Source organism: Eurytemora carolleeae, unplaced genomic scaffold (assembly GCF_000591075.1).
Source record: "Eurytemora carolleeae unplaced genomic scaffold, Eaff_2.0 scaffold279, whole genome shotgun sequence".
In the NCBI taxonomy this organism is placed as follows: Eukaryota; Metazoa; Arthropoda; class Copepoda; order Calanoida; family Temoridae; genus Eurytemora; species Eurytemora carolleeae.
In genome coordinates, this window is record NW_019396265.1 from 289485 (window position 1) to 306994 (window position 17510).

Here is a 17510-nt window from a genome sequence, read left to right on the forward strand (position 1 = left end):
AAATGTCCATCAATGAAATGTCCATCTATGAAATGTCCTGTCTATGAAATGTCCATCTATGAAATGTCCATCTATGAAATGTCCTATCTATGAAATGTCTTTCTATGAAATGTCCCAACGCCGCATTTAGTACATCTCTTTATCGATCCATCATGCAAAATCAGTTACAAATTACAAAATTTTTGGCGATATTTTATAAATAAAAGAACGAATAAGACGACACCCATTCCATTGTTTTTTGACAATCTCTGTATCCTTCAAATGTTTGAGTTTACCTAATGGTTCTCCTATCCTCTCTTGGAAGTACTAGAACAGTTTGAAAAACTTGACACCAACCTAAATATTAAAATTTAAAGGTAAAAATTAATCATTGTATGCATGAAAACTTGTACAAAAAAGAGGAGAAATTAAATGAGCGTTTATTCAAGATGTTTTTACCAATCATCTGGCATTCACAGTCATTTAGTAAGCATATAAAACCTTAAATGTCAAAGTCTAACTTTTGTTTTACCTGAAGTAGATAACATACTCTCTAGATTAACTAGTCTATACTGCTCACTCCTGAGATACCCATCCTGAGTACTAATATCAATATCACGCCTCTCCTCTTGCATATCCTTAAATAAAACCGTCTATTTAGTTACCGTGGTAACACAATTAAAGCGGAATAACTATTGCCTTTGTTCATTCTTTTTATTAGAAATGCCACGAAGGGGTTTTCTAATTTGTGCAATTTATTTCTCAAAAGTAAATAGTGAACAGTAAACACTTAAAACTAAAAAATTCTATGGCATTTCTTTTAAAAGAAAGTACTTTGACATAAAATATTCTGCTTTATGTCCTTAACAATATATTGCTTGTCATAGTCTAATTCTTATTCAAAATCTTGATTGGCTTTACCTGGATAAGAGTTAAGATCTTTATCTTGATTTTGTCGAATACATTTCCTTGGTAGTTGAAAACCTGCCGCAACACGTCTAATCCACCGTGGCGGAGAAATGTGTTCTGCGCCTCAGGGAAATTACGCAATATGGCGGAGAGTCCGTAAAGAGCCTTGCCGGATACTTCAGGACTAAAATTATTCAAATGGTCTAAAAATAATCATTGATTGCTTGAAAATCCGTGTGCACTGGGTAAAATATACTCTCAAAATATTAGTAATTTAAAAAACCTAAGATGGAATTTAAAGAATTTGAGCCGCGGTTTAAATCCACCAAAACCCGGTTTAAATTAAGCGTTGGCTTAAATCTTGAAACATTTGATACAATTTTAAGTGGAACCAACCATATTTAAACCGCGGCTTAAATTTAAACCGCCGCTCAAATTCTTTAAATTCGGCCACTGATTAAATAAAAAAATAGCTGTCCTAATTTGTATTAAAAATCATTTATTATTTTATCAAAGAACTTGAAGTTCAAGGGATGTTCAATGAGTTTTGCGAAAACTTTTTTTAAGGTCTTTGGTCTCAGCCCTTAATTTTTTTAAAAAGTTTACTATATTTATACCGGTTCAATTTTCTGACCAGCTAATGTTGATCAGATAATATGTTGGATGCAATTATAGCTTTCTCTCGGATCCCGTTAACGATGCTTGTCGCAGTCTAAATATCTTATCTTTAAACTTTATCTATTTAAGCGTGTTCTAGAGGTTGGGTAACCTTAAAAAGTCAAAGGAGGGTAAAGCCTTTATTGTTCTGAAGGTTTTTATTTTTGTAATCTACATTTTAGCAAACAAATTAGTATCTTTTCCTAGGACCTACTTGGAGCAAATGTTGTCCAAATCTTTGCCATTTTTAAAATCTTGCTTTACAACTTTGTTAACATAACAGATATCAAACTCATCAAAAATTATCAACTGAGAAGCCTTGCAAATTTGGTTTGAGAAACTTCCAATTGTATCGACTGTTTGTGGGGTTTGTGGATTTTTTCTACTAAGACATTTCCTCGTTCTGTCAACACTCTCCATTTCACTTTTCCCCTTTTAGTCCACATGTAGACTATTACCTTGTCCATTTTATTCTCCTCTAATGCATTTTGGATCATTTCGAAGGTGTCTGCTTTATATTTGGAAAGTTTAAGGCATGAAATTTTTGTGTATCGAGCATCCAAAGTGTCTTTTTTCCCTGGTTGTATTGAAAACTTTCTCGTACTGTGACAACGGAGCTAAACAACCTCAGGGAAAGGGCGGATTACATAGAAATAAAAAGTTTGATGAATAAAGTCCGCTGAAAGAAGGCAACCGGGATGGATACAGAGAGCTTTGAAAAAAAAATTCAGAGTACCTGTAAATTTTTTTTCGCAAAACTTATGGAACATACCTCGTTCTATATCTTATACCTGGAGTGTGAAGAAACCATCCTGAGAAGAGTATTGATGAACCCTGCCTCTAGGTATGCTATCTGTACTCTAGGATTACTCTGAGCTGAGCTCCCAATGAGGAAGCCTGCCATCTCCTGGAGGAGGGTAGAGCTAGAGTTAAGACTAGGAACCAGGATCTGTTCTAATCCACCAACTGTCAAGAAATCAACTGCATTATCAACCTGATGAACATAGTACTCAAGGTTTTCAACAATATTGATCTTCTCTTCGTCAGATTTAGATTCCACAAAGTTTTTAATAAGTTTAATCATGGCGTTAACATCACTTTCAACCTTAACCTCGAATTCTTTGAAATCTTTCTTGAGCTCGTCCAGAGATCTAAACTTAGATTTAATAATATCATCTGAACCCGCATCGTTTTTAATATTCTTCAGTGCTTCTTTTAATTCTTGATAATTATAATTAGGTTCTTCTTTCTCCTTTTCTTCTTCTTTTTTATTGACTAGGAACTTTGCTTCCTTCTTTCCTGTCTCCATGTTTATTCTAAGAAACATGGGAGTATAAATAATAAATTCAAGTCCAATTAAAATTGCTTGCATTTAATTCAATTGCAATTTATCTTAATTGCTACAAGTAACGATTGCATTCAAACCAATTGCAATCAGAAAGTTGCATAATTTTAGAGAAATCATTAAAAAGAATTAATCATTACTGACCTGACATGAAGTCCCCTGGGTATAGATTGTCCTGGTTTAATCTCCTGCCAATCAGAGGTTGGAACAAATATTTCAGGGGAGGAAACTTCTAGAAATCAAAATCTTACAAAAACAAACTGAGTTTTCTATTTCATGAAAATGGCAGAAATTTTAGGCGATGGATACCAGAAAAAATTGTCCTAGATAAAAAATTTCAACATGAAAAATAATGTTTTTATATTAGTATTTTGGGGTAAAACGTAAAATAAACTAGTTGTCTTCAAAAAAATTAATCATAAAAAAAATAATCTGAGTAAGATTTAAACCTTCAGTGGATGAGGATACACTCTCCTCTGACTCCGAGTTCAGGGCGTCCTTAGGGTTTAGAGCCATCAGCTCTTGACTGAAGGAAAAATTACGGTTAGTTTGAAGATAACCAACACATCTTAAAAAAGACACTTTGTGCCCCCCCCCCCCCACTAAATCTAAAAACTACCAAAGTCCCTGGTTAACATCGTCATCTTTAGATTTCTTCCAATTGGACAACATTGGTTAATGGTTATTATACCACATTCTTATCGGATTTACTAAATAGCCAAATCTGCAATAAATCAATTATTATATATTGACACTAAAATTTTTTTTTTATCAATACCTTCGCTCCTGATAAGGGGAAAGAGTATTTTCCAGTCCCTTTTTAAGTGAAAGACTACAGGTGTAAAGTTTGTACCATTTATCTCTATTATTACAAAAGTTATTTCTTATTATTGGAGACTTTTTGAGGTCCTTTCATGTTAAAATAAAAGTTAACAATGTAATTCTGGGAATATGTTCAAATCCTCCATGAATGTGGTATAATATTACTATGGGCAGGAAGAAAGTGCAATAATCAAAATTATACTTTCTTCCTACGCATAATATACTAATTTTATATATTTACATGAATTTTTCAGGTTCTTTAAGTATTTAAACAATTCAAAAAATTAAGTATTCTGTTTAAATCAACTTATTTTTTAAACAAAAATAGGAAAATCTAAAAACTTTTTTTTTATTCAAAACTAGTATTAAATCTTTACCTGGAGACCCAGCCTAAACTTTGACAGAAAAATATGCACAAAAGAAAATTCATTATTTTCTGAAAAAGTATTAAAAAAATGATTAGTCCTCTAGTCTCTGGCAATCCTGATATTCCATCTTAAAGTACTTGCTCTTTTTCTTCTAAGAAAGGTCTGCACGGCAAGTGTTAGGATATTGTCTTAGGTTGTTTTACAAGCACTCGGGGTTCTTGGGCATCTAAGAGGTCCTACAAATATCTGAGAAGTTTAACATAAGATAAGACAAGGAAAGAATCTGAATTTCTAAACTGTAAATTTTAAATATTAGAGGAAACATGAAACACAATCCAAAACATCAGTTTTCCTAACTTACTTGTTGGTTTATTCATTCTTACATATTATTTATCTTACGAGAAAATAAATTGCAGAGTTTAACATAAAACAAGCGTTCGAAGTTACACCCTTGAATGTTTTCAAAAGTACCAAAATCTATGCAACATAATAATGATAAAAAATATACACATTAATAAATATTCGCATTAACACAAACATCCAGAGGTCTCCGATGCACATATTCGCCAAAAAAAGATTAACACATAATACACTTCGCTATTATCATTATTAACAATCAACCTACAGACGAAGTACAACGACCTGTAGGTTGAAATACAATGAAAACAGGGCTGAGCTCCTCCACTTACCCTGGTCTATATGGGATCTAGTGGTTCATGAAACACAAAAACCAAATGATTCACAAATGTGTGAACGTATTTACTCAGTACTCACCCATCCACAACAAAATATCACATTAAGCATCAATAGTTAGGAAAAACTGGTACAACACAAACAACATAAAAAAAGTGGAACGAAATAGGAACTCTCCTAAAATCCTAAATCAAACAATGTCTGTTGGATAAATTTAATAAATAGGCAGGATATACATTCGTAAAATATTTTGAATTTGATCTTTAAATCATAAAATATATCACAATTAAACTGGAATCACAAACGATAAAAAAGCAAATGTTTAAGACACGTTCTTAGTTTAATAAATCTGTGGCTGAGTATAATCTTTTTAGAGACAAAAAGAAACAATCATTTTAAAATAAACCTCCGTCATATTAAATATAATTTCTGTATTTTGGGTTTCTACGAAGTTTTAGCATTTTAAATTGTAAATAACAAACCGTGGATTTGTGTTTTTATAACGTTTAAAATGCATTAAAATAAATACATATAATAAAACTGAAATGTTTTCAGTTTACAGGGGGCTGCAGATTTTATTAAAACTGCGAAAATATTTTTTGTTAAATTATTGGCATGTTCTAAATATCTAATGTGTTCACAAGGTAGCAATTTGTGCGAAAGTAGTGAAATTGATGGAACAAATATTTTTTTTAAATATCAATAGAAGTCATGAATGTTCCACCCCTCCCGCATCCCATCAATAGTGATGATAAAAAATGTTGTGACCTATATAAAAAACAAATTCATGTATATTATTTATCAATGAGATAATGTTGCTAACAACCCATCTCAGGGTAGAAAATAAAAACTATAAAATAATAAAAGTTTAAAGTTTTTTTTTAGTTTAAGAGAGATGGAGGCATAGCATGTAATACTAAGGAAGGATTGCAGTTCCCAACAAAATAATAATACGCCGCTACAACTTAAAGAATTATACCAAGCGCAATCTTCTAATAATATATAAATGTTATATGTAAAAGGAAACGAGAATGTTTGGGAAAACATGTTTTTATCTAAATGATCAGTAATCACAAAGTGCCAAGCTTACAAATATGTGCCCCCCCNCCCCCCCAACTCCATAAGTTCAGATCTCCGTCTGGCACTTTACAGGATTTAAAGGCCTTGTCGAATACTTGCTATTGTTTGCCGTAACATCTGTGCGTGAGCTCGAGCATGTTTAACCTAAAAATGAAAATATGGTTTGTCGAATGTGTACGAACTAAAAAATTATAGATTCACCAAAAATATCCTTTTAATCCATACATATCAATATATAATACAAGAGGAGTTGCCTATGTTACCCCCAGGGTACCCAAGGATTCCCTCAAAAAATGTCAGCCCATTCGGTCCAGCCATTTGGCCGGCTATAGGGAACATATATACGAATGTTTTGTTTTATTTCATAGATAATGTATATTTTGCTTGGGTGTCTGTTTGTTTGTTCGTTCGTTTGAATCCGATAAATGTAAAAACGGCTGAACCGATTGGGCCCAAATCTGTTATAGAAGTTCATATGACCTCAGAGAAGGTTTATGGAAGATAAAAATGTCGACTTTTACAATTTCGAAAACCCTTCAATCACCTCTAGCTCTGCAAGCTCTGACAAACTCTTCTGGAAATGCAGAACTCTTCTTTCCCTCTGCAGTTTTAACTCTTCCTTCGCTTTCTGAGACATTGTCTCGAAGGTTGTGCAAGCTTCTTGTTGCCTGAATAAAAACAAGGTTATAATTTTAAATAGTAATTTTTGTGAAACTGTTTCACCGTTATAAAGTCGATCGCAATGATATTTGATAAGTTTGAGCCGTTCAAAATGAGAAAATTTTATTAGAACAATGTATTTCATCAGTCGGTAACTTTGCCTTTTGAGGTCTACTCATAGAATTTGCATCCGATAATGAGGGCCTGAGGTCAAATCTTTTGTGTTGTGATTGTCCGTATCTTTTATCGTCCTATGATTTGTCCCTTCTAATCCTAGATATCACGTGGTCGGAATCTAGTATGGATAACTAAAGTTGAGGGATCAAGCACGTATTTCTTAAATTCAAGTTGCCACAGTGGATATCGAGTTCAAGCGATGAAGATTAGTGTTTTATTACACAAAATTTTAGACCACTAAGCTTTTAAGGTAAGGACAAGTAAAGCTTACCTGTTTTCTGCTATTCCTACATCACGGTTTTTGGACCGAGCTGCGTCCAACTCCTTGTTAGCTTTCTCATAATTGTTCAGACTTTTTAATCTTCGGAAGAGTAAATCCTAAAGAAAATAACGGAATAGATATGTTTATTTCAGAGATACTGCAAGTAATGATGTTTAAACAACAAGTACCTTCGCAGCGGACGTATCTCTCATATGAAATCGGAGAAAGTCGGATAGTTTCAGATCTTGATCATTAGCAACCCGTCCTTCAATCCTCCGCATCTTTTCAAACGTTTCCGACAGTTTAGAGAGAAACCCTTCTAAACTACTATTCTCTAGGGTTGCAAGGTCTAAGAGACCACTGGAGAGCTTGATGTAGTTATCCGCTAGTTCCTTGTGGGTCGAACTCATCTTATCCGACCTGATGCATGCGTCCTTCAACTGCTGGTTGTAGGTTATCAGAAATGTTTTCTCTGACTCGAAAAAGTCGTCAATATCCTTTACAGTGTTGGAGAGGAGAAATTCGTCGCCAGTCTTCTGGAAGGAGGAGAAAATATCAACCAGTCTCTCCTTCTTGTTCTTCCCTCTCACGTTGAGATCCTGATCGTACTCCAGGAACACGTGGAGGTTACGGTCTGACTTAAACACAGGGTGGGACGCCAGGCGGGAGAGAAACACTTCATGTTGAGCAACTGTTTTCTAAAAAATTAAAAAGAGAGAGTTAAAAAATAAAATACGACACATTTTAACTTTATGGTTTCCATTTATATTATATACCATTTATATTATATACCATTTCAAGACCTATTACAAATTCTACACATTTTGAAAATGATCAAATTAAGATGTTTAATGAGAATAACCTTGAAAGTTGCGAGGTACTCTGCCTCCAGCTCCTGCTTCATCTTATTGAACTCTTCCTTTGTAAGCTGACCAGACTCCGCCTCCCCCAGCTTCTGCAGCTTCTCGCGGGACGCATCAAAGTCCGGACGGGGCGGAGCAGGAGGAACTATATATCCGGCATACAACATGTTGTCTAAACACGTTTGTAAGTAACAACACAAACAACAGTTGAAATTAATATGTATGCAAGTGCCTAGGATCAGGATCCGTTGGATCCGCACCACTTCTGTTTCCAAGGGGCAAAATATAACCCAAAACCTACTAACAAAATGTTATCTCAAAAGTCAAAACACAAATCTCTGCTGTTAACTCACGAGAAACTTTTTAATCTGTGACTGTTCCTTCAAGTTTCAGCAAAAAAAGAAAAAACGTAGAAACTTTTATTTCTTAAAACATCATTAAATGTTGTAGAAAATCCTGGATACGGAATTGGTTTAAGATCCGGGGACCGAATTTAATGCGTTTGAGCTCCGTTACTGAACTACCTACTGCCGGTTCAAATTTGAACCACCGATTCAAAGTAGGCAGTTCAAATTCATTGAATTCATTCCTGGATTCATTTGTATTCACTTGGATCCAGGAATGGATTTTTATTTCAAACCTCGTATATCATCATGAAGCCAGATGAAGTCCTCATGAAGACGCATAACAGAGAACTCGTTCTTATGGAACTCAGGCATACTGGACCTTGTATGCACAGTGAACTTTACTTTATCTTTCTCAGAGAGTGCATCAGATATATCAACCTGAATATTAGATATATCAACCTAAATATCAGATATATCAACCTGAATATTAGATATATCAACCTAAATATCAGATATATCAACCTGAATATTAGATAGATCAACCTGAATATCAAATATATCAACCTGAATATCAGATATATCAACCTGAATATTAAATATATTAACATGAATATTAGATAGATCAGCCTAAATATCAGATATATCCACCTAAATATCAGATCAGATATATAAACTTGAATATTAAATATGTCAACCTAACATCAGATATATCAACCTAAATATAAGATATATAAACCTAAATATCCGACATATCAACCTAAACATTAGATGTATTAACTTAAACATAAGATGTATCAACCTAAATATAAGATGTATCAACCTAAATATCAGATATAAAAACCTTAATATCATATTCATCATCCTGAATATCAGTTAAATCATCATAAATATTAGATATATCAATCCAAATATTAGATATAATAACTTAAATATCATATGATATATATCAACCTAAATATTCAATATATCAACCTAAACATTAGATATATCCACCTTAATATTAAATATATCAACCTAAATATTAGATATGTCCACCTAAACATCAGATATATCAACCTAAATATTAATTATATTACCCTAAATATTAGATATATCAACCTAGATATCAGATATATAAAATATAACCATCGAAACTAACCAAATTTAAGAAGTATATCCTATCTGTGTAAAACAAAACAAATTTTTTTATAACCCTTCCGGATAGACTATTTTTTATATCTAGAGAATTATAAGACTACCTTAAGTTGAGAAGAATCACTGTTAAGATCAATATTCTGTACCCCAACCTCCTCTCCAGTTTCCGAACCCATTCTAGTGATTCTGAAATATCCAGGTGTGGGTAACAAACTTAGGAAAAGGTTGTGGTAGGAAATAAGGAATGCTAAGTAATACAAATTGTTCTTAGAGAGTATAGAAAATAACTGAAAAGAAAAGAAAAGAAGGAAAAAAGTTAATTTCCATCAAGTTGTTAAAGACAGCTCCTGGAGTAATCTAAAATATAAATCATTTCTCTTAACAAATACACATAACATAACTTTCTACTGACTACCTATAATAATAATAACCTACACTTGTCTATCAAAGCCTTCACATGTCTATTATAGCCTTCACTTGTCTAACAGAACATGCTAACCTTCCCTTGGCTTACGTATTCATTACTTGTCTACCATAGCCTTCCCTTGTCTACCATAGCCTCCCCTTGTCTAATAAAGGTGGGATAATAAATATGGTAGAACAGACTAGAAAGACTCCTGTTAGGATGAATGTAAAGGTTGGATTATGGACATGGTAGAACGTATTAAGAAAGGTTCTGGTAGGACGGATGTAAAGGTGGGATAATGAACATGGTAGAACGGATTTAGAAAGACTCCTGTTAAGATGGGTGTAAAGGTGGGATAATGAATATAGAAAAACTCCTGTTAGGATTAATGTAAAGGTGGGATAATGGACATGGTAGAACGGATGGCAGGACAGGCGTAAAGGTGGGTTCTATTTCAAAATCCTATGGAAATCCCATGGATTTCAGTCAAAAGTATCCTCTTTAGGAATTTAAGATATGAAAGGAGTTGAGTCTTTGTCACAAACTTGAAAATGCCATTCACTTTTTCTTTGCAACCTGGCGGTGTAAACCTTTGATATTTTAAACTTAGATTACTTGATCTAACAGAGTTTAAAGTTTGAAATATCTAAGGTCTACGACATTGGGTTGCTAAGATAGAGAGGTATTAAAATATCAGAGTTTGTGGGGAAACCTCAATTCCTTTATTAGTAATTTTATTTAAACTGTGATTATGATTATCTTTAGACATAAACGGGATAAATGAAAGTGTTAATATACTTTTTGGCGCAAAATCAAATTTTCATTAAATTTTTACAGTTAACACACCGTTCTAAATGGCCTTAAAACACGGTTGAAATAGGGAAAACCTAAAGCATTTGAAATTTACACAAGTAAATCTATAAAACATGAGTTTTCACAAAAAGATCTCGATGAAAAGAGTTAGGATTAACATTTTTCTCAATCATTTTACTTACATTTTCGAACCCCACCATCCTTTTTTTTGAGGCATTTCAAAAGTCTTGATTTTGTTCAGGCGCACTGTGTAATGAATTAACATTCTAAATGGCTTAGAACTTTGAAGTTTAATCGAAATTAATTCCTAATTTATCTCTTAGAATAAATCTAATCTGATCTACCACTCGCCGTACTACTGGACGAGGGTAATCTGACTGTTGTAACTGTTTGAGAATCCAACGGATCTCCTTTGTTTCTATAATCTGGGACTGCTGCTACTGAGCAGATTTTAATATTTTATTCTAACCGTGACTGATTGATTGTTTTTCAGTTCACAGGTCTGAGCTCTGTATCGCTATATCAGAAATAAATATCATAAGAGACTCTGTGTATTAAATGTTAATAGCTGAATAACACCCGTGGATCTAGGTATCGAATTCTGTGAATATGCTTGCTAATTTTTCCAAAAGGGGGGGGTCCAAGCACTACGGCAACAAGTAAGCGTTTTTATTACACGAGCGGAAATGAAAGACCACATTTTATTAAGATAATACTCAATACTTTGAGTAGAAAAGGTTTTATAAAGGAATATCCTTGGCCTTCCCCAGTCCTATTTAGAAGTTCCTTATCTTAAAAAACCCTTTGGCTATTGGTACCTGATAAACTGCAGTTTTTCTGAATTGTGTATTATATTAACTGTTTTATCATGTTATCTGTAATATATTTTCTTTTACTACTGATATACTCTATTATATACTCCCACCATTAGATATACATATACGGGGGAGGGGGGGTTGCTATAGTTGCAGAGGTTCAGTTATCAGAACGGGGAAGGGGGAGTGGGTCTATTAGCAGGGGTTCAGTTTACAAGAGGGGAGGGGACTAGTAGTAGGGGTTTAGTTTTCAGGAGAGGGGTACTAAGTAGCAGGGGTTCAGTTATTAAGAGGGTAAAACTGTAGCAGGGGGTTTGTTTAGAGAAGGTATAGAAAGAGATAAAATGGCCAATTTCTAGGTTTAGATAACGGGAGTGGAGGAAATGGAAGATAAAACAAGGAAAGTAGAGAAGACTAATTATAATTCCCAATACACTGACAAATACCCGCAACCCATGGACATTAAAAACTGTTAGGTACTGATGGTAATTGGAGCATTGTTCTTCCAGATAAAATAAAACCTTTCTTTTAAAAACAAATACTAACTTAGGATAAAATATAGAATAAACTAAAATAAAGTTGAGGCTAAAACGTTTGCCTTGATATAATAACAGATCACTGAAGTCTTTTTATAAAGTTAACAAAGCCCTAGTCAAAGTTAGATTTGAAATAAGGGAAGAATGAATTTGATTTTTTTAAAACAATTTACTGTTTATGGCACTGAGTGTATATCAAGGATAAAAGTATATGTACTGTATGTCAGGGACTATTGTTACTAAAATTTCAACTGGAACAGTAGTGATGTACTCTATGAGTCTGGACACCTCAATGCCCGACTACTTTCTCAATAAATAGTTTCATATCGTTGAGCTCCCTGTCACTGGTTTCATGCTGTATCCGGTAAGTGTGAAACTAAAACAGAAAAAAAAATCTTTTGCGAAAGATACAGTGTCCCACATCATATTGGATCGTGTTTAGCTCTAAATTTAGATTTTAGGGCTGTGACAGAAAATAATAATAACTCTGAATAGTTACTGAGGGCCAATATAAAAATTACATGCAGAAAATATAGGGTTTTTTAAGCAGTGCAGTAGGATCCGGATCCGCAAAAATATGCGGATCCACGGATCCGGATCCAAGGGGTAAAATATCAACCAAAAACTGCAAAAACAACTTTTTTACTCCTAAAACCCAGCTCTGAACTTTTGAAAAAAGTTTCCTCATTTCTGAATGGTTCATCAAGTTTTAGAATAAAAATAAGCGAAATAAATAAAAAAAAAAATTTGAAAATTATTTTTTTGTTAAAAAAATTCAGTAAGTCTTAAAGAAATAACCTGGATCCATTTTTTTCCAGTGCGGATCCAGGATCCGCATCAAAATTAAATGGATCCTAAGCACTGTTTTTAAGTATTCTGTATGTAACTTTATGTTATAGCTTGGAGATAATCCGATAAAATATGGGACGCTTAATATGAAAATCATAATGAGAGTACACCCAAGATACAAAATTTCACTAAATCACTGAATTTCATTAACTGATATTTTCATATTAAGACAAACAAAGTAAACCAGATTTTTATAAGCAGATCGAGTGTACTTTTCAGCAACATCTAATCAAATCTCATGTGATATGTGATATTATAGAAGAGATCTGCAAGAAGCCCCATTTTGGTGTTTGGCCTGAATTTAAAAAAGTAAAACATTGAAATGAAATTAATGTTTATCAGTCCAAAGAATCTTGAAACCATAGTGGATTAATTATCTATTAGATATTTGTATGTAAAGATAAGGCTTACTTCATGCTTTGTTAGGAACTGCTTGAGAATCTTGCTTGTGTTTATACCGTACTGCAGGGGAAGGATATTATCTGTTTCTCCGTGAGCTTGAAAGAAGGGTATATCTAAAAAGAAAGCGTTTAATATACTGATATTGGTGCATTTAAAAGGAGACCCCCCCCCCCCTCTGTAAGATTTACGGATCTTTTAATTCTTGACGTTGAGGTTGAATCCGGAAACCCTGATCTGAAGAAGCACATGAAGATCTGTTCGAATATATCTCTCTATTCCTTTCTCTTATTTCCTTCTCTACATATCTATAATTGTATTCTAAATATAAACTGAGAATTTTATTGAGAGCGAACTAAAGTTTTTTTTATAAATTTTGCAAATTAATTTTTACAACTCCAGCTTTGAAATGTTTAATATCTTCAAGCCTAAAAAGCTTTTTCATATCGTCCAAATATGAAAATCCTGGAATACTATTTTACTAAAAATCATTATATGGTCTATATATTTCAGACCACAATGGCCTAGGATAACTGCGTTATCCAGTCTTGTCGCTCCAGGTTGTGCAATACTAGGTTTATAAAACAGCTTCTCTTATATTCTTTAAACTCATGGAAGTTCTATGAAAGTGAATTCAGAACTCTTATTGTGTTTCACTACCTGACCAGAACAATGAACTAAACACAGTGCGCCTGAACAAAATCATGACTATTGAAATGCCTCAAAAAAATGTTGGTGGGGTTCTCGAAAGTTTAAGTAAAATCATTGAGAAAAATAATTATCCTAACTTGTTTTATCGAGATCTTTTTTAGAAGTCATGTTTCATTGTATAAATTCCAATTCCGTCAATTTATTCCTTTTTTAAACCTCTTTCGGATAAAATATTTTGTTACCTGTAAAAGTTGAAAGAAAATTGAACTTTGCGCCAAACAGTATATTCATACTTTCATGTTTCTTGTTTATGTCCAAAGATATTCATAATCAAAGTTTATGTAAGGTTACTACTAAATTAAATATCTTTAAACCTGTAAGAATATGATAATCTTATGAGGAAAAAAATGTAATAATGGAAATTCTTAAACGAGATGAAATAATCTTTATGTATTCTTTAACAAGGAAAGGTTACGTAAGACAAGGGAAGGTTATCATGCTATATTAGACAAGTGAAGGCTATGTTAGACAAGGAAGGCTCTGGTAGACAAGTGAAGGATATGATAAACAAGGGAATGTTATGGTAGACAAGTAAAGGTTACGTAAGAAAAGGGAAGGTTATACACAAGTGAAGGCTATGGTAGACAATTGAAAGCTATGGTAAACAAGTGAAGGACTCCTGTCATAAAGGTGGGATAGTGAATATGGTAGAAAAGACTAGAAAACCTCTGTAAAGATGGTTGTAAAGATGGGATAGTAAATATGGTAGAACAGACTAGAAAGACTCCTGTTAGGATGAATGTAAAGGTGGGATAACGAATAAGGTAGAACAGACTAGAAAGACTCCTGTTAGGATGAATGTAAAGGTGGGATAATGGACATGGTAGAACGGATTTAGAAATACTCCTGTTAAGATGGGTGTAAAGGTGGGATAAAAAATATGGTAGAACAGACTAGAAAGACTCCTGTTAGGATGGTTGTAAAGGTGGGACAATGAATATGGTAGAACAGACTAGAAATACTCCAGTTAAGATGGTTGTAAAGGTGGGATAATAAATATGGTAGAACAGACTAGAAAGACTCCTGTTAAGATGGTTGTAAAAGTGGGACAATGAATAGGGTAGAACAGACAAGAAAGACTCCTGTTAAGATGGTTGTAAAGGTGGGATAATAAATATGGTAGAACAGACTAGAAAGACTCCTGTTAGGATGAATGTAAAGGTTGGATTATGGACATGGTAGAACGTATTAAAAAGGTTCTGGTAGGACGGATGTAAAGGTGGGATAATGGACATGGTAGAACGGATTTAGAAAGACTCCTGTTAAGATGGGTGTAAAGGTGGGACAATGAATAGGGTAGAACAGACTAGAAAGACTCCTGTTAAGATGGTTGTAAAGGTGGGATAATAAATATGGTAGAACAGACTAGAAAGACTCCTGTTAGGATGAATGTAAAGGTTGGATTATGGACATGGTAGAACGTATTAAACAAATTTCCCTTCCAAGCACTGACAGTAAAACAAGTAAATCTACATCATCAAGTCATTTATCACACTTAGATCTATCTATCTATAACTCGTAGTGTCCTAACTCGTAGTGTCCTAAACAATGTAGTGAAATCCGTAAATGACGTCACTGATTTAAGAGGCGAGTGTAGGGATCAGTAAAGTCATTTACGGATTTCACTGTTCATTGCACAGGAGATTTCCGTTCATTGGCATCTAGAGTTAGCAACCTTACTCAACAACCTTGATCCATTCTTATAAATTTTGTACAATTTTGAATCACACTTCTGAAGTCTATTCATTAACCAATAGATTAATAAAATGGTCTCACAATTGTTAGGTTCTTATGTTTACCCTTGTTATAAAGCAGATTTGGATCTGGTAATCTTGCTTCAGGAAAGAAGGTTGAGAGTGCAATACAAGCGGCAAGAGGTTTTTCACAGTGTAGAGCGGAGTAAAGAGCTAGAACAGCACCTATAGAGAATACAATTTACAATCAAGTACAATACGGTACAGTAGGTGGATTTGCAGATCTAAAAGTTAGTAAGAACAAAATTGGTAATAAGCTTATTGTTTAAAATCTTAAATTTCTTATTTTCGTAGTTTCAAACTATTCGAAAGTTTAGATTTTTCATTCCCACCTTGTGAGAAGCCTCCGATGATGATTTTATTACTAGGAATCCCACTACGGATCTCATCCTCTATCAGTCCATAAACAGTTTTCGCGGATTTCTTAAGGCCCTCGATATCAGTTTCCTGTTCCAGATTGTCTAGAGATTCCAGATCGAACCAGGCCGGCATTCGGAACCCCAGGTTTAATGTTATAGGAATTACAGGGGCTGTGGGACAGATTACCTAATAATAGTCTAGGTTAGAAATAAAATTACTTAAAAACTTTTCATCTAGTATTATCTGGATCTGAACAATAATGTGTAAGATATCGTCTTATTTTACCTTGAAAACTTTCAATTCTGTCAATTTCCTCTATATTGTTTCATGCGCAAGTTACTTTACAGTAACATCATAACAGAAGGTTATGGATATCTCATACAGTGAAACCCTTAATAACGAATACATCGAAAGAATTGATCAAATGTCGTATTCTTCACTTTCTGATAATGGAATGTTGCAGATATTTAGTTTTTTAATTAAATGATTATATGGAACTCTTTAAAACTGTATTCATTCATTCGCATATTCATGGCTATTTATTTATTTTCGAAAATACTGAAATTTACGAAATATAGTATAAAACTCATTGAAAAATTGTCAAGACGACATTTGATAAATTCTTCCGATGTATTCGTTATTAAGGGTTTCACTGTACATTCTTTATCAGACAAATCTACTAAGGGAACAATTGTAAATCGGACATGCCACGCTGTAAATGAAGAGTCGCCTAAAAGTCCCATTAATAAGTAATAATTTAACCCCTACCTTGAGATGATCAGGACGGAGAGTGTTCAGTATCCCAGCCCAACCATGGCCTGTATCCCCCAAACCATGGAGGAATATCATGGTTGCAGTTTGCTTTATTCTAGGCTTCAAGATCACAGGACGCATTGACATCTTGGTATCGTGGAGTTTATTCAGGTTTCACAGCCTTAGGAGATTCAGAACTAGGTTCAGATTTATCTTTACAGGATTAATCTAAGGTTTAGGAAGAGTTTAATCTTATTCAGGAGAGAGTAGTTGGACCGCCTTTTCTCCGACTGAGCTTGGAGTTTAATCTGTCGAATTATGAGAGCCTAAAAATCAATATGCAATAAGTATACAAAATGAAAAAATATAAGTTTCAATAAGGTTAAAAATTACAGAAAAATTATGAATTTTTAATTTCTAAATAATAATATATTATGCGTAGGAAGAAAGTGTAATAATCAAAATTATTGTTATAATATTGAAAGAAAAACCGTGGAATAAGTTTGATTATTCACCGAACAATAATTTTGATTATTACACTTTCTTCCTACGCATAATAATATTATACCACATTCTTGGAGGATTTAAATGCATTCCCAGAATTAATATGTTAATTCTTATTTTAAATTGATCTATCTATCTATCAAGTTCCCGGTGAATAATTCTTGATATTGTCACTTAAGTCGTGGATCTATCTATCTATCAAGTTCGCGGTGAATAATTCTTGATATTGTCACTTGGTTCGTGGAATATCATAATTATTACACAAAATGGGTGACAATAACAAGAAATATTCCGGATTTGGCTACGTAGTAAAT

The 17510-nt window shown here is 33.5% G+C and overlaps 3 protein-coding genes across 3 annotated transcripts in view; all 3 read right to left on the bottom strand.

Annotated features, from left to right (window-relative positions):
- Window positions 1-4188, bottom strand: part of LOC111699686 (nucleotide exchange factor SIL1) — a 7538-nt gene extending 3350 nt beyond the window's left edge. The window contains exons 1-7 of the mRNA XM_023470410.1: window positions 4090-4188; window positions 3340-3416; window positions 3035-3122; window positions 2337-2861; window positions 901-1072; window positions 512-617; window positions 276-336 (exon numbers count right to left, since the gene is read on the bottom strand). Coding sequence (XP_023326178.1) covers window positions 276-336; window positions 512-617; window positions 901-1072; window positions 2337-2861; window positions 3035-3122; window positions 3340-3416; window positions 4090-4142 — 1082 coding nt within the window. The 5' untranslated portion in view covers window positions 4143-4188. The remainder of the gene's footprint in view (window positions 1-275; window positions 337-511; window positions 618-900; window positions 1073-2336; window positions 2862-3034; window positions 3123-3339; window positions 3417-4089) is intronic.
- Window positions 4189-5453: 1265 nt separating this feature from the next.
- LOC111699687 (sorting nexin-6) lies at window positions 5454-12154 on the bottom strand. Its single transcript, XM_023470411.1, has 8 exons — window positions 11334-12154; window positions 9401-9482; window positions 8456-8600; window positions 7815-7987; window positions 7141-7650; window positions 6962-7068; window positions 6398-6521; window positions 5454-5997 (listed from the first exon to the last, which is right to left on the bottom strand). Exons 2-8 carry the CDS (start codon window positions 9470-9472, stop codon window positions 5929-5931), a joined length of 1200 nt encoding a protein of 399 aa, XP_023326179.1. The 5' UTR covers window positions 9473-9482; window positions 11334-12154; the 3' UTR covers window positions 5454-5928.
- A 3429-nt stretch (window positions 12155-15583) lies between these two features.
- On the bottom strand, window positions 15584-16839 carry LOC111699677 (acyl-protein thioesterase 1). Its single transcript, XM_023470401.1, has 3 exons — window positions 16708-16839; window positions 15912-16125; window positions 15584-15744 (listed from the first exon to the last, which is right to left on the bottom strand). Exons 1-3 carry the CDS (start codon window positions 16837-16839, stop codon window positions 15584-15586), a joined length of 507 nt encoding a protein of 168 aa, XP_023326169.1.
- Window positions 16840-17510: the final 671 nt, after the last annotated feature.

What these genes read in the sequence shown, in the direction of transcription:
- LOC111699677 (XM_023470401.1), bottom strand. Translation starts at nt 16,839, where the DNA reads ATGTCAATGCGTCCTGTGATCTTGAAGCCTAGAATAAAGCAAACTGCA. An exon ending in TCCGTCCTGATCATCTCAAG is followed by an intron (nt 16,126 to 16,707) that starts GTAGGGGTTAAA and finishes GACTATTATTAG; the next exon opens with GTAATCTGTCCCACAGCCCC. An exon ending in CATCGGAGGCTTCTCACAAG is followed by an intron (nt 15,745 to 15,911) that starts GTGGGAATGAAA and finishes TATTCTCTATAG; the next exon opens with GTGCTGTTCTAGCTCTTTAC.
- LOC111699687 (XM_023470411.1), bottom strand. Translation starts at nt 9,472, where the DNA reads ATGGGTTCGGAAACTGGAGAGGAGGTTGGGGTACAGAATATTGATCTT. An exon ending in GAGATACGTCCGCTGCGAAG is followed by an intron (nt 7,069 to 7,140) that starts GTACTTGTTGTT and finishes TATTTTCTTTAG; the next exon opens with GATTTACTCTTCCGAAGATT. An exon ending in GTAGGAATAGCAGAAAACAG is followed by an intron (nt 6,522 to 6,961) that starts GTAAGCTTTACT and finishes GTTTTTATTCAG; the next exon opens with GCAACAAGAAGCTTGCACAA.